General features: G+C 44.5%; 1 protein-coding gene across 5 annotated transcripts in view; it reads left to right on the top strand.

Annotated features, from left to right (window-relative positions):
- Positions 1-15,904, top strand: part of LOC306778154 (membrane-associated phosphatidylinositol transfer protein 2-like) — a 36,904-nt gene that overhangs the window by 3,659 nt on the left and 17,341 nt on the right. For 3 of the 5 annotated variants that reach the window (XM_079269561.1, XM_079269559.1, XM_079269562.1), the window contains exons 2-6: positions 10,366-10,598; positions 13,394-13,608; positions 14,306-14,427; positions 15,030-15,263; positions 15,443-15,778. In XM_079269561.1, the coding sequence (XP_079125687.1) occupies positions 10,521-10,598; positions 13,394-13,608; positions 14,306-14,427; positions 15,030-15,263; positions 15,443-15,778 (985 nt within the window). In that variant the 5' untranslated portion in view covers positions 10,366-10,520. Of the gene's footprint in view, positions 1-10,365; positions 10,599-13,393; positions 13,609-14,305; positions 14,428-15,029; positions 15,264-15,442; positions 15,836-15,904 lie in introns of all 5 variants that reach the window. The other 2 variants (XM_079269558.1, XM_079269560.1) reach the window with 1 other exon arrangement.

Below are 15,904 nucleotides of genomic sequence, written 5' to 3' on the forward strand. Positions count from 1 at the left end.
ATTGAACTGTTGAAATATTGGTGCTGCTATCTGCTGCTGTTAATTCCTACAAAACATTTGATACAGCGTTTGAACATATGTTTGGCTGTTAAAGGAGAGCTATGTAGTCTTGGGTCTTTACTTAGACCAGACTACGGACTGTTTTGGGAGTCTTTTGCACGTTGATCTCCTGTGTCTCGTACACACCCACCATACACACACAACCACTGTCACCCAAGACAAGGTGGCAGTGATACGATGCAGTGGATAGTGGAGATTGAGCAGCTGTACAGCTGTTGAACAGTGAAGAAGAAGACTCATTAGTTTGTATCTCATAAATCTCACCTGGTCTCATTTCTCACTGTATAGGTGAATTGTTCATATGGTTGTATGAGCAAGTTTCCTGTGATTGCTTTGTTCGGATCTTTACTCTTGGCATATAATGTCCGTTTGTTAGACGAGCTTACAGACTGAAGGTATTAAACAGGATTCACAACAAGCCTATCATGTTCTCTGGGACGGTTGTTTTTCCCACAGATGGTCACTCCTGGGTACAAACGCTCATCGTGTCATTTCTTTGACAGTCAATAGAGACTGATATTTATGGGCACTGACAGCACTGCAGGGGATTTCATGTTATGAGTGCATTTCATGTTGAGAACCTTTAACACCGCAACAAAATGAATGGTTTAATTATCAACAAGGGAGCTTTATAAAATATCCGTTGGTCTTTACATATTGTCTGCCAGAGGACATGACATGAACTTATTCTGTTGGCTGTGATAGAAGAGGAGTTCTCTTAACTGTTAACATCATATGTCTGTGGTTTTAAGGATACGCTTCAATGTTTTGTCCTGAAATACAAATATGATTTGAACAATGAGGAATGGTGATAAGCCGTGTCTGCTTTTAGGCTGGAAATTTCCTTTCAATGAACTGTACTCGGCTGAAACATTGTCATGATCAGCTCGACGTCTGCTTTGGAATTGAATTGTGATGATGGATAGATGAGGAACATTACTTCCTGCGCTGCACACACACACTAAGGATGATACTGCACATTACAGTTCCAGGACTCTTTTGGGAACTGTTAAATAAAATGGTATTTTGTGTGAAGATTAACCAACGTTGATCATGGACAGATTGGTTTTTGCAGCCCTATTTAAAGTGAAAACGATTTCTCAGAGCTCCCCAAAGGAAGGTGAAACAATTTCACTCTTCAGTAACATATTTGTGGAGACCAAAGATGAGTGTGGGTGCCTTTTCAAACGTTAGGGCACCCATAGGGGTTCGATGCAATCTTACGTAACATCTAGTACAATTCAGGGTGTCCTCCTCGGGGAGTATAGGGATGCATTTCCAGCTGACTGGTTATCTGAAGGTCTACTCCTTCTTTTATTTCATCTTGAGTAGCCGATCGAGCATCATTACAGTACTTCAGATGAGCCTCCCATCATGCATCTGGGTGCCGGCCAAGCACCGACTGGAACATTGTGTTTTCTCTGCACCTTGAGCTCCACAGACTGTCCTCCTCCGCCGCCAACCCTCCTGCCTCGACTCTCTTAAGCGAAGCAGGTGATGCTAATGTCGGTGTTGAGCCGTTAAACGGGACAACGGGGGTATACAACCTGTCCCCACCAATCCCTGATGAGCCGGCTGATGAATGACACTCCACTGCTAATGCTCCTGTAGTGTGGTTGTCTGGGAAATGAGAGAAAGACGAAACGCTTTTTGCAGGCTGTGCCATGACCCCGTCCCTTTGGACACCCGTTTTTGCTGTGTGGGTGGACTGGAAGAGCCGAGGTCTTTTTATAGCAGTTGACCACCTTCCTGTGTCCTTACTTGAGTTTCATTTCATAGAAGAGGAATGAAGTCTTGTTATGTGCATCCTGGGCTGTCGTTTGGTGGCGATACTCATCAGGCCTGTGCATGAGGTGAAATGGAGACACATCTTATGCAGCTTCTGTGAGGCAAAGTCCCAGTAGATGATGCATTAGCTAATCTAATCTATAGTCCGCTGTGAATTGGAAATTAAGTGCTGCTATGTGTACTTCTTCCTGCTGGCTTTTTCCAAGTGTCCACATTTAACATTGCATTAATGTCTCTTGTGTTTCATGTCAGTATGGACCATATATGCTCATTTTCATTTGTTTGTGTTTTATTGCATTTCCCCCCCCCCACCCCCCACCCCCACCCCAACCCTCGCAGCGCTCTCTGACTCACATGGATCATGTAAATTGAAAGCGACAGCGCTGCTTCATGTCACTTTATCCACACTCTCCTTTTCTTCTTCATGGGCCGCAGACACCTGATTTTTCTCTGAGGCTAAAAATAGACTCCTTCAGACCTTACCTCCCCCTCCTCGATGCCCCCTCACTTCTATCTCTTTTTTCCTCCCGGTGTACAGGCTTCCTTTGAGAAGTCTCTCTGCATTATGCCCATTGTTAGACTCCATGTGCCAGACAAAGCTTCCTCGTCTCCGTCCAGAGTGGTGTGTCTCTGTGTGAGAGATGTTGGAATCCTTTATGGTAAAAGACTGAAAAAATGGTTTCTGGTATTTATTGCTCCGATAAGAAAATCCCAAGGTGGTAAAGCCTGGTTTTCCACAGAGCTGCAACCTGACCTCAGAACCCATTGAAATGTTGGACAAAGTCGCAGGACCGTGAGTATCTTTGAAAATGGCCTTTTATGGTCAGTATGAGAGACGGCCTCTGGGTTTTTTCTCGTGCACATTATTCGTGCTGCACAAAAGGGTTTGAGGGTATTTCACCACAGGGCAGCAGACGACTTCATCTTTTCATGAGCAGCTTTCTTTGCCTTGATGACACTGACCTGATAACTCTGATTCAAATTTCTTTAAACCAGAAACCAAAGACAGATAGAATGGTAAACAGCGCCTTTCTAGTCTTCCGACCACTCAAAGTGCTTCTACACTACCTGTCATTCACCTGTTCACACCCACTCATACACGGATGACAGGGGCTACCGTGTAAGGTGTCGCCTGCCCATCAGGGGTGAAGCGTCTTGCCTTCTGAGCCACAGTTGCCCCACTAAGATATAAAGAGGCAGACGGAGATTGTTGTGTTCTGTCCTTACTTTTATGAATTCATTGGTCCATTAGAAATGAGAGGTCAGTTTTATATGACTGTACCTTTTCTGGGTGGAAGCTGATTTGCCAAAACATTTAAAAACAAGTTCAGAGTTGTTTCAGTCTGTTTAAATTTGGATTAAGCACCATTTCAACTTTCCTCTCCTTGCCTCTCCCTGTTCCTCTAATAGGCTGATGCTTATTCTGTTCCTCGGTCCTCAATTCACATCAAAGTTTTCATATCCGGTTTGCGTGACAAATTCGGGCACAAAGACCGATTTTCATCCCAAGGATTCAATCGATTCAGGATTTGTGTTCTCCTGTGTTTCTCCATATTTCTCTCACTCAGTGCGAGGATTATTGAAAAGGAGTCATTAGTGGTCTACTGGGTTAATTTTAACTGTATGAAGAGAGCTTGCATTATAATTGCTTTGGGCTTTTTTAACCCTCGAAGTGGTAGTTGCGGACTTGTATTGACATTATTATTTTTAATTTAAGTGCAGTATTAGTACTTTTAAACCAGCGTGTCCACATGTAGCCTGCTGTACTTCGACCTGTGTATCACTACCACCACTGTATTTCTAATTCTGCATTCTGGTATCGAGACGGTTTTCACCGCCACACAGTAACACATATATTTAGGTTGACGATGCATTGGGATCAGTGAGAATAGCAGGCTGATGCTGTAACCAGAGAGCAGTGGATGAACGGAAGTGAAAGTGGAGACAGGAGAAACGGGAGAAAGAAGTATCGGCCCCGGCAGCATCTGCTCTCTACTTTTTTTTGGCAACCAATAAGGAAAGAGCCCTTTGTCTCCATGGTAACACCCCCCTCTTTCAAGCAATGATGGAGACGATGAAGGGGCAGTAGAGGGAATACATTTCACTTCTCGTCTCTCGACAGTGATTCCAAAAAAGTTGCATTGCCAGCTAATGCTAATGACGTTTTGTTGGCAAACTAAAAATACACTTTGATATGCTTCAACTATATTTCTCCAATGGCCCCAAAACTGCCACTATTTTCTATTATGTAAAATCACATGCCTTATTTGACACGGTATCTATCTCTTGGTGTGAGGCTTTAGCTTTTTAATGATGTCAGAATCCGTTCTTTTAAGCTTATCTCAAATCCCATATATATATATATATATATATATATATATATATATATATATACACACATACACACACGTCTGTGTATGTATGTAGTCAAAGCCACTTTGCACTATTGTGAGAGATTGCTGGCAATGATGCTGGAAATGAGTTGTTCTTCCTGCAGGCCTTTGTGCCGTCAGTGGTGAGCAAGTACTCGGCAACAGGCTCCACATCAGAGGTCCTTAATTTGAATCAGCATCTTGTTGCTAATGAATACTCACAAAGGAGCTGACAGATGTTGGAGAGAGATAATATAATTCCACAAAAGTTACATAAGACTGCTCTCTGCGCAGTGGATTCAGGCTGAACGCTCGGAGAGAACGACAGCAAGGGGAGATCCTCGTTTAACCTTGGAACATAACTGATTAATCCATGTGTAATTTGCATATAAGGTCATCTAATTTTGGATGTCAGAGTGAAGCGTGGCATTGATTAGACCTAGAGCTGGTATGTAACGGGCCCATTTTGGGAAGCTGTGGGCTGATGAGCGCCGCTGAGGCCAAAGAAAACAATGCCTCCACGTGTTAAAGCAGCTTAAAGTTCTCAGCAGTCGCTGGGCACCAGATCTATGTCGAGTTTTAATTACATGCTGTATCTAATCTACACTTAAATGCTTCAGATGTAGTGAGGTTTACTGACCTTGGCCTTGGAGTGAGTTCAATACACAACCAACCATGTATTTGAAATAATTTAGAAAGAACAAAAAAACAGCAGCAACAGCTATTTTTCATGCCTTACCTTGTGATGTAATCATGTATTGCTTTATTTGAGGAGGAGGACTACAATGGATGAGATGCTCACTGGGTGTATTTTTAGCTTTCCCCTTGGATGGTGACGATGAGTAAAGAATAAGGACAGGTTGTGCAGCCTACCTCCTTAAAGCCTGTGGAGGAGGTGGGCCTGAGGGACAGGAGGAGTGATGGCCTCGTTCTCAGGGCACATCATGGAAGCTTACTGTAGAGTTTGTGGCTCCAAGATGATGCACCACTATTTATCGTGACTTTGGTTTTTATGCCCTGCATTTACATGATCGTACCGCTCTGCTGGCTAATGGCACTGCTAGTGACGCTAGTAACTCGCGTTGTCGAAGTGTTTTTCTGTGGTGCCTTCATCTTGGATGCTAAAAGATCTGCTCTTATGAGATCACATTATGTTGCATCTGCAGTTGTCTGTTTTTTTAAATTTGTTTTTTTAGCTCTGCCTTGGTTCAAATTGAGTCTAAATGAGGGATCACTCCTAATGTTTTCCACATGTTTGCGCCTCCTCTCTTTGAGCACTGTGTGGTATAACATACAAATCACCCTGACCACTTTTTGAATATGGAGAGAGGATAAATGTTTGCTCACCCCTTCACAAACAAAGCAGAATGCCTACAACCAAACTACACCTGTATACTATATACATATTCTAGTCGCTGTCCTATGGGCTATAGAGATCTGTATCAAGGGTAAAATGTATGATTGTATGAACACCCTGCACATTCATAAAAGTTGAAGCTCTCCAAGTTAACATTTAACACCGTAATACAGACAGATTTATACATGAGGACAAAAGGAGTCCATCTGGGGGGAAGAATTCATATCTCATTCGTCATTAAACCCGAAGCGGGCAGGTTTTGTAAGGTGTAAACTGATTATGTATTCAGTAATCTGTGCCACACATTTACCCCAGTTATACCCCTGATAAATGATGCTTCATTTTCTGCCGTTAATAGATACTCTTTTGGACAGAGAGATCTTTTGTACAGCATGCTTGTTTGAAACATGCTTCATAGGCTCTTTGGTTATTGCAGGTGGATGGTAAACTCCCATCGCTCCGGCCTCGGAGCGTACACAGCCCAGAACAAACTGCTGTGTCTTAAAGCCTTTTGACATTTTAACTGGATTGGTGGATAAGCCCATCAACTCGATCAAGGGTTCTCGTCAGAGGCCGTGTTTGCAGCGGTTGTCATAGCTAAAGTTGTCTCTGCGAAACTGATCTACGGTATTTTAGGCAGTCCAGGGGCTAAACATTTTCCACTTGTGTTTCAAAGGGGTCTTGCCTCGAGGTCAGTCAGGAGGGAACCTCCTCCTCCAGCTCCGCTGAGATCCACCACCTCCTCTGTTGCTCTGCCTCAAAGTAGCGCTCTCTAACACGGGGCTAAATTTAAAGGAGCACGACCAAAACGCCTCCTGTGAGTCGACACCTCCCTCCCAGTTTTGTGTCCACAGCAAGGCCCAGCTGTTGCTCTCTTTCCTGTGGTCAACCTGTCTTCTGTATTTATAGCTTTCAATCCTAAAATATATGGTGCATCTTCAGACAGATTTAGCAATGGCACCTTCCATTATTGGGATGCAGGTCAGCCTGGGGTGGCAAGGAAAATGGATCTTGTTTCGGGTAAAGTGGGAGCCTCTGCTATGCGGTGGATATAATCCAGTCTTTGGGGTGTAGACCGGTTTCATCTGTTTGGGTCAGACACTTATACCTGTTTAGAGGAACACAGATGTGCACATCTGTTTGTTTATTTCAGCTTTAATAGTCACAACTATGTGTTTACAAGGCACTGTCCTTATGCTGCCTCTGGCGTTAAGCATCACGTTATCTGAAAACTTCTTAAATATTTAGAAATGTAAACATTATATTCCTCATATACACACTGGTACACTGGAATTTGACTTATGCATTTAACCGATTAGGAGCAGTGGGCTGCTAAAAAAAAGCGCCCGGGGAGCAACTTAGGGGCTCAGTGTCTCACTCAAGGACACTATAAATTGAACCTATAATGTAATATTAACACTTTGACATGCAGACAGTAGGAGACGGGGATCAACCCCCGAACCTTGTGGTTAAAGGGCCATCCGTTCTATCCACTGAGCTCCAGCCTCCCCATCGAGTTGTTTGTGTGAACAAAACAACAGACAATATGAAGTGTCAGGCAAGCCGTTTCCTTCGTTGATGAGGAATTATTCTGTATGGGTCTTGATTCTTCTTTTTCTCATTTTACTGTACGTTTTTTGTTGTATGTGACCGACTATCTTATTCTATTGTTTAGTTATGTTTTGATTCGGGCAAAATAAGATTTTTCTTCTTCCTGCTCCTTTCAGGTCAGGGAATGTGTAAATCGAGTTGTTTTGATCGTGAATTGCTTTTTTTGTTTTGTTGCATGTACGGAACAAATAGAAAATGTAATTAAATACAGTCTCCTGGAGGACTTAGTACCTCTGATGGTTCATCCCACCTTCTGCGTCGCAGATGAGGCAGTAGCAGCATTATACATCTTTTAGAGTGTCACGGTCCTGCCACAGGTGGCCACACGTAACAGGTCCGAAAAATGCGGTGGTGGGTAGAGGTACAAAACACAGTCCTCCTGAAAGTGCGTTGGCGCTATTGTTGGCTTCAGTTTTGTCCAAACAGGACCAGGAACATTGGAGGCTGCTTTGTGATGAGCGCTGTGCAGTGGCGTGTGCTGCTATTGCGTCACTGCCTAGAGGGGGGCAGAGGCGGTATTTTTAGAAGGGAATGAGCATATTCTCTGAACAAGCAACGTCAAGCACTCTGCTTGCGTATGCTAGGATGATTGTGACCGGGCTATTTTTAAGCTGTGTGTGTGTGTGTGTGTGTGTGTGAGAGAGAGAGAGTGGTTTTTTTTTTTCTGGGTCAAGCATGGTGCCACACTCTCGAGGCTGCTGGTGGATCATGCATTACAGCTCCTATGCTGTGAACAACATCTGCACTGTTCACAAAGGGAAGAGTCGGAGAGACTGGTTTAACCGATCGGGGCATTCTTAGGTCCGTGTCTGCAATGCTGCTGTAAAGGAGACATGTTTGTTGTCTTTGTGGAGCAGCAATCAGTGAATTAATCTGTATAGTTTATCATTAAAGGAGGAGATATTGCCACATATGTATGTGTGTGTTCTTGTAATTCTATTTCATTTTAGTTTAAGTATGCACATCACCAGTTGACACTACTAATAAACACAGACAGGATATGTAACAACCTCATTTTTGTGGGAACACGTTTGGGTGTGTCCCTCTTTGGCTGTTGCTCGTGTGAGCCACAATAGGAAAGACGCAGCTACTAAAAGCAACACTGAAACATGATAAACGGTTTATTTCAACACTACAGAGACAACAGATTGTGGGGAGGAGTGTTGTAGGCTGAAGCTAAAATGAACATGGACTCTCTGCCTAACGAGTATGTAAATACAAGAAATATGTCAATGTTTTTGTCCTGGCTAGCTGCGAGTTGCATATTTCTGTTTATCCTAAAATAAAATAAAAGGGACTTAATAATAATACATTTTATTTATAGAGCACTTTTCAAGACACTTTACAAACATTAAAATCATCATAAAAAGCTCTGCACTAAAAACATAGAACACACAACATTCGTCACACACAAACTTTTGTCTGAAAACTAAGCAAAGCAATATTTTTGAATAAATATTTGACACAAAATATTCTCAACTAATAATTGTACAACTGCAACAATTGGTTGAGCAATGGATCAATTATTCTGAGTCGTTGTAAAGGAACTAATTTCTGTGATTTTTATTTATTCATGGTGAACATAATGGTTTGTTGCAGCTCTAACAAATAGGCATACTGTCATAATCCTGCTTGGCAATTGGGCACATAATTCACACGCATCACGACAGATCCTCCTCACCACCCCAGGCTGCTAATTCATCCTGCTGGATTCAGGGATGTTGTGAATGAACGGCATCCCTCTGTCATGCTGCCTGTTTCTCTCGCTCGTTTGCCAAGAGTCAATTCTCAGAAGTTTGTTGCAGCATCTGTTGCAACCCACATTCAAACTGTGGCCACATTGTTGAACTGTGCTCCAAGTAAATTGTGAAGCTTGTTTGCACCGTGACCTACTCCTCTAAAGCCGGGCAGTAACACCTCGAGGCCTCCCTCGGCTGACCTGCAGGCTTTTCTCTGGGCCTCTCCAGGCTAACCTAGTTCTATCGCAGTCTTTCCCAAGAGTGCAGTTATTTTCAGCAAAATGTGTCTTTCTGCTCCAATTTTGTCAATGTGTTGTTTTTGTCGAGCAACAATATAGTATGAAAGATGTGTAGAAGACGATGTGCGCTCTTCATCAGATCACCTCCCTCCTCCTGGTTGAAAAGTTCGACAGGCTACATATTTGTCCTGGCAGTGTGTCGGCGAGCTCATTTGGTGAATGTGTCTTCAGTGGGGAGTCAAGAGGTGGTGGACCAGAGCCTTCGCCGACACCTCACCAAAGCTGGCCTTTGTTCACTGATAAGTGACTCAGTGGGAATATTAATGTGATTAGACCGAATAACCGGGTGCCACAGCAAGGTCCGGTTGCTGCCGTATGTTAGAAAAGAGTGCATATTTGTGTTGTGCATTGCTGTGCAGTCCCATTTGGACAACCAAACGCAGGCAGGGCCAGGGCGGCAGTGTTGTCGCCTGCTGTTTGTGAAACCTCGATCATGCACAGGGGGTTCTTACAAGGTTATGTAAGGCTCCCCACTCAACTGTAATCACGCTTACGCTGAGTGAGCCCCCCCATGTGACTGTGCCGAAGTGTTGGGAGAGACCAGGTGGCTGTTTGGACCGTCGGCAAGGCACGGGTGCTATCCGTAGACTCCAGCCACCTGACCCCACCACACACACACTGAGCTGCTGCTTGTGTATAAGAAGAGAAGTTTATCCTGGAAAATTCCTTCCTTGGAACTGGGACGCTGGATGGAGACACGGCGCTGATGCTCGTCCTCTGTGCCGGGGTTTGGACCAGACCTACAGTCACTACATTGAGCATATTCCCTGAATGATACTCCGGCTCTCCTCTCCTCCATCTGCGTGTGAGCGAGAAGGAATCTTTGTCCTCGGTTATGTGTCGAGGAATCTTGCAGCTTCTGAAATCTCTCTGCGTTGTGCAACATTTTGCTCATGGTGGAGTCTTTCTTTGTTGCTGATTGAAGCTGGTTTCTGCTTTTGAGGTGTTGATGAAGACCTGTTTGAAGAACCATTAAGTTATTTTTTGGAGATCCAGAATTCAGATCAGGGTTAACAGCATGTCTTGACTCTCACAAACACCACTGGCTGGATGCCTCTAGGTATTTACTTTGAATTGTATTCACAGCTTTACGTACCCAATGTTTTTATTGTGTTCTTCCCCCCCCCCCCCCCCCACAGGAACCGTCAATGTGGATGTCAGCTGGTGATTTGACAAGTCACATATAGGAGCAGCCTCTTGTTTGTGTTTCCTGTCCCCTCTCTCCCTCCTCCCCCCTTCCCTTGTCAATCTTCTCCCCGATCCCCCTTTCCCCCCCCCCCCTCCAATATTCACCATGCTTATCAAGGAGTACCGCATTCCCATGCCCATGAGTGTGGAGGAGTACCGCATCGCCCAGCTCTATATGATCCAGGTGAGGTCACAACACCATATCCACCCCACAAAGCGCTCACTCACACACACCTAGCCAAAAACAGCCAGGATGACTTGGACTGTGGGGGAAAAAACAGCATGTTAGGTAATATTATTTAGACATGTTTTTGACACATTTAGGTGCATTTTTCTATTAAAACTGTTGTTGTTTGAAGCAATTAACATTCAACAGTTGTGCTGGTTTTTGAGCTGCATGGTTCTGTAATGTGTATCACAAGAAGAGTAGGTTGAAGTTATCAGGTGGACCTTTTGCAAGGTGAAGAGTGCATTGCTTCTTCGGTGGTTGCGTCAAGGCGTTGGAAGATTAGCTAGATGTAAGCCCCCCCCCCAACCAGCAAACAGACAGGTAACCCAGATGAGCTGGAGATGGTTGGGAACATGACTCATCACTCATGTTCCCTAAATACAGCACAAACTAGTCACTGCGCCACACTTCCACACACTCAATTTCTCTGGCACATTGTGCGTTGAACAGGGTACTGTAGAGAGTATGTGAACCACATAACTGCAACAACTTCATTCTGTCAGATCTTATCACACAGGACATTGTGCAAAGAGGACATTACACATGTGTAAGCAGCTTTCCACAGAGTCATGAAAGAAGAAGTAGTTGATATGTGCAAATGATAGGAGGTGGAATTCTTGCATAAGTGACCCGTAGTTACCTCTTCTTTAGTGACCTCACCCTCTCTGCACCGCCTGTGAGCCTTCTGTCACTATGGCGACCATGACATCAGCAGCGTGCCGGTGGTCAGGTTTTGTTTCGGGAGAGGGAGTGAATGAAGAGGAAATGGAGGATAAAAAGAGAGGTTGCAAAGGAGGGAGGAGAAGAAATGACAGAGGGGGTTGAAGTAAACGAGAGAGAAGCTGTATTCTGAGCTTCATCGCTGTATGTTACCAGGGAAACTGCTGCATGCAGGCCTTTCTGCCTGAGATTCGTCCTCATAGATGAAGTCGGGCCGGAGGACAGCCCGGACATATCCGCACCTCATCCAGCAATGCCCCGCCCCAATCTCTCCTCCCACTTCCTTTCCTTTGCCCTTACAACGCCGCCTTCTTATCTGAGACATAACTGTAAATTCATTATCACCACACAGGGATTTGCAGTAATGCCCGGAGCAAATGCTGAATGTGTGAGAAATTAAATAGGAGAAGATCTCGCTGCGTCTCATTCATCCGCACACATCCAGCGTGTTCTGACTCAGCAACTGTTTCTGTGGAGTGAAGTGCAGAGAAGCATCTCAAACAGGAAACAGTCCTCTCTAACTTGATGGCAAGAGGGGAAAAAAACCCAGGATGTGACTCTCATCCTGTCTGATGTAAACACATACAGCAGGCTTTCATGGCGATGGGTTCATTTGTTAAGGTTTGATGGCCGTTTAAAGAGGTTGATGGGAGAGGGTTTTAGGGCAGGACTTGAAGTTACAACGCAGGGACACTTGGTCTTTGTGTGCTGAGCCAAAAATTATTTCACAGGAGAACGGTGTAGAGGAGAGCCCCCCCCCCCCTTGGAGACAGCCAACATGCCTCCAGACACTCTTAAAAGCTATTTCTTCATTAGTGTTCCGGTTTGTACCTGTACACAAGTGAACAAAGGACAGTGTTTTCATTAAGAATCTCAAATTGCATGTAGTGTTCATTTAAATTAAAGAATGGTATCTATTCCCCCTGAGGGAGCAGCTGAGCCCTGGCCTATGTTCTGTAATCTTTCTCCCGCTCAACTGGAGAGAATCATTCATCACATTTGGCAGGTTGCTGTCACCTGTTGGCAATCTAATTTAAAGGGACAGTCCACAGTAGAACACAACAAAACTTATGTTTTCCTTTTACCTGGACTGCTGACTTTACATCCAGACACAATTTGACAGTGTTTGTCTGCGTACAGTTCGCCGTACATTTACATGAACTATGTTTCAACGTTTGGTTCATGTCTGGTGTACTGGCTGGGCGTACGGCCGGGTAGATGGTGTTGTGGCATCTGCGCTGTGTCTTCGGAGCTGTTGAGAGCAGAGCGGGTGGCTAATGAATGACCTGTCAGAGGTAATGAGGTCCGGAGCACTGGACGCCTCATGGCTTCCTACTCTACTGCCTCACATCCTAACTGGGAGAATCTGTCTCCCTGCTATCTCAGCGCTGCACTAAATACTGTGTTCATACTTTGTGTGTGTTACATCGTACATATGAAAAGATAGAAGAGCGATAGGAAATATGACATCAGTAATCTCTGACATTTCTGGTCCTTGCTCTTTGCTCCCCCCCGTGTTTTTAACATCGTCAGCACTTGGACTATGCTATGCGGTCCACGTTTCCTTTGTCACTGATTTCATAACAATCCCAAGTCTTTCCATGCCACACGTTCCTGTTTTTGAAGCTTTGAGTCACCTAGCTGTAAGTCTCCTCAACTGCACCTGCAGGCTGCACCCGCAGGCTGCACCCAGCCTCTCTTCCTGTGTGTGCACCTGTAATGTAAATATGGGAAAGGTGTGGCTCCAAGAGCTGGTTCTGGGCTACCTGATTTGCATTTCAGAGCTGGCAGCGCTTTCAGGAAGCTATTAATTTAGGTGCATGTGTAATCTTGTCAGATTCTTGTATGCCGAAGCAACTATGTCCATTCATTTTTTTGTTTTTTCATTTCATTCTTCTTTTGTTTCAAATCAAGGGTACATTTGTGTTCTTGTTTTTAGATGTAGCACTCCCTTTACACTACACTACTTATATGCAAACGTGAACACCTTACTAACGCACTTCAACCTCATGTATTCATTCTTCCAACAGAAAAAGAGCAGAGAAGAGAGCTTTGGTGAGGGAAGCGGGGTGGAGATTCTAGAGAATAAGCCCTACACAGATGGACCGGGTGGGACGGGCCAGTACACCCACAAGGTTTACCATATTGGCAAGCACATTCCCAGCTGGTTCCGCTCCATCTTGCCCAAAGCAGCAATGAGGGTTGAAGAGGAGTCCTGGAACGCCTACCCTTACACCCGCACCAGGTGAGGACACCTCCACACAGAGCGGGAGTGGGAGTTTATGAAACCCTGCCACGGGTTGCAGAAAAATATAAATGTGTTCTTTTTAGTAATATAAATGTTTTGTATCTAACTGCTGCAGCTGGTAATCATTTAAACCTGGCTTATATTCAATATGAAACGCCACAAATCTGATGATGCCCATTCTGAAATCCCGCTCTAGCTGTTGTGCCTCAGTAAAAGCCAAGAGAAACAAAATGACCTCGGAGCAAGTTGTCAGAATATTGCCGAGCAGACCATGAGATCGGCGTGTGGCCAGCGTCCCTTACAGGCTGTTAGATTTAGAAGGGCCCTCACTCTCAGGGTGCCAGTGTGTTCGTCTGTGTGGAGCCAGACGAACACAGAGACGTGAAGGTGCTGAACAGCGAGGTGCCCTCGACTATACTGTCAGGATATTGATAGACTGCAAGTGCCTGTTGACACATCTATTCAACCAGTGACAGCTTTGCTGCGGACGCCTCAGAAGCAACAGATGGACATGGCTCACACGTTTGCTATCCTCAGCAGTGAGAGGCTAGTGTCACGCTTAATAATATAGCACTTATCTTAAGCCATTGGGTGAGAAGTCTCTTATTGAAAGCAGATGTAAACCATAGTGCAATGTTGCTTCATTGGGACATTTGTTCTGTTTTACTTGATTTTGTTGCCTCTCCACCTTCAGATACACCTGCCCCTTTGTTGAGAAGTTCTCCATTGACATCGAGACCTACTACAAACCCGACTCAGGCAACCAAGCAGATGTCTTCAACATGTCTGCAGTAGAGAAGAGGCAGAGGACTATTGGTGAGCCATTGGTGAACCATAAAGACAACATCAATATTAAAATATTCACTGATGTGTATCAGTCTGCCTTAACTTTCAAAGTCCAACACATTTAGCCAGCACAATATACACACTGTGTAAATATATTAGAGAACCAACAATTCATGATATTTATGTTAATAGTTATTTCAGCAAAGGGCTCGTCGTAGGTTTAATCTGATGTCTTTATATCTGTCCTCTTGCGTCTCAAACATAAGGAGCAGACGAGGCCCACTTGTGGTAATATAGTGGTACCGCATGTTTGATAGCAAGCCCGTTGAATATGAAGCTGCTCAGAAATGAATGGTTTTAGGGCATACAATGACCCAGTTACAACATTGATTGTAATAATTTGAATGAATGACTTATTCTTGTATGTGTATGTAACCCTGAAATTCAGTTAATATAATCATTTCAAGCCTTTGAACATAAAGCCTTAAAGATTCTACTACCCCACCCCCTTATGTACTTATGAAGTTATGTATGATATAAAAGACTTGGAGTATTATCATAATTCATGCAATACATTTAGAATGCCTGGCTCCATTAGTCATTGCTGTCTGGATTTGAACTACCTTTTGCAGACCCAATCGACATAGTGACAGATCCCATGTACCCGCATGAGTACAAAGCAGAGGAGGACACACGGCTCTTCAAGTCAGACAAGACCCAGAGGGGTCCTCTGCAGGAAGACTGGCTAGAAGAGTACAACAATAACCCTGAGAAGACTCCCATCATGTGTGCCTATAAACTCTGCAAGGTGGAGTTTCGTTATTGGGGCATGCAGTCTAAGATTGAGCGCTTCATCCATGATGTCGGTGAGTAGGCTGTCACAGATGTTACAGTATTTTATCTAATGTAGTAGTTTTGTTGGTTTTACTAAACACATATTTTAACAGGAATGTTATCTAATAATTCTATATAATATTCTAAGAATAATCTAAACCCTATGACTTTTTGAAGTAGGTGTGTAATATTTTCCATTGTTTCTCCCTAGGACTGAGAAAGGTGATGGTGCGTGCCCACCGGCAGGCCTGGTGCTGGCAGGATGAGTGGTACGGTCTGACCATGGAGGACATCCGGCAGCTGGAACTGGAAACCCAGCTGGCCCTGGCCATGAAGATGGCCCAGTTCAGTCAGGCAGAGGAGGCCACAGAGGCTAACGGAGAGGCTCCGTCTCCGGACAAAGACCAGGAGGTTAAAGAGGCGATCAGCTCCATTGAAGCTGAGGAGGTGGTTGTAGGCTCAGGCGGAGACACTCTCCAGCCTCGAGGTGTACTCACCAAGCAGTGGTCCACTTCATCCCGATCCTCCCGCTCATCCAAGAGAGGAGGTGAGGAGCATGCCTTCTTCACCTATTCGTCTGTCACCTCGGTGGATGACTGCTTGGGTGAGAGACTGCACTGTCCTGAGCCGTACCCCTTCCTTCACATATTATCTCATCTAGTATTACACTCTT

Source organism: Melanostigma gelatinosum (assembly GCF_949748355.1).
Source record: "Melanostigma gelatinosum genome assembly, chromosome: 6".
In the NCBI taxonomy this organism is placed as follows: domain Eukaryota; kingdom Metazoa; phylum Chordata; class Actinopteri; order Perciformes; family Zoarcidae; genus Melanostigma; species Melanostigma gelatinosum.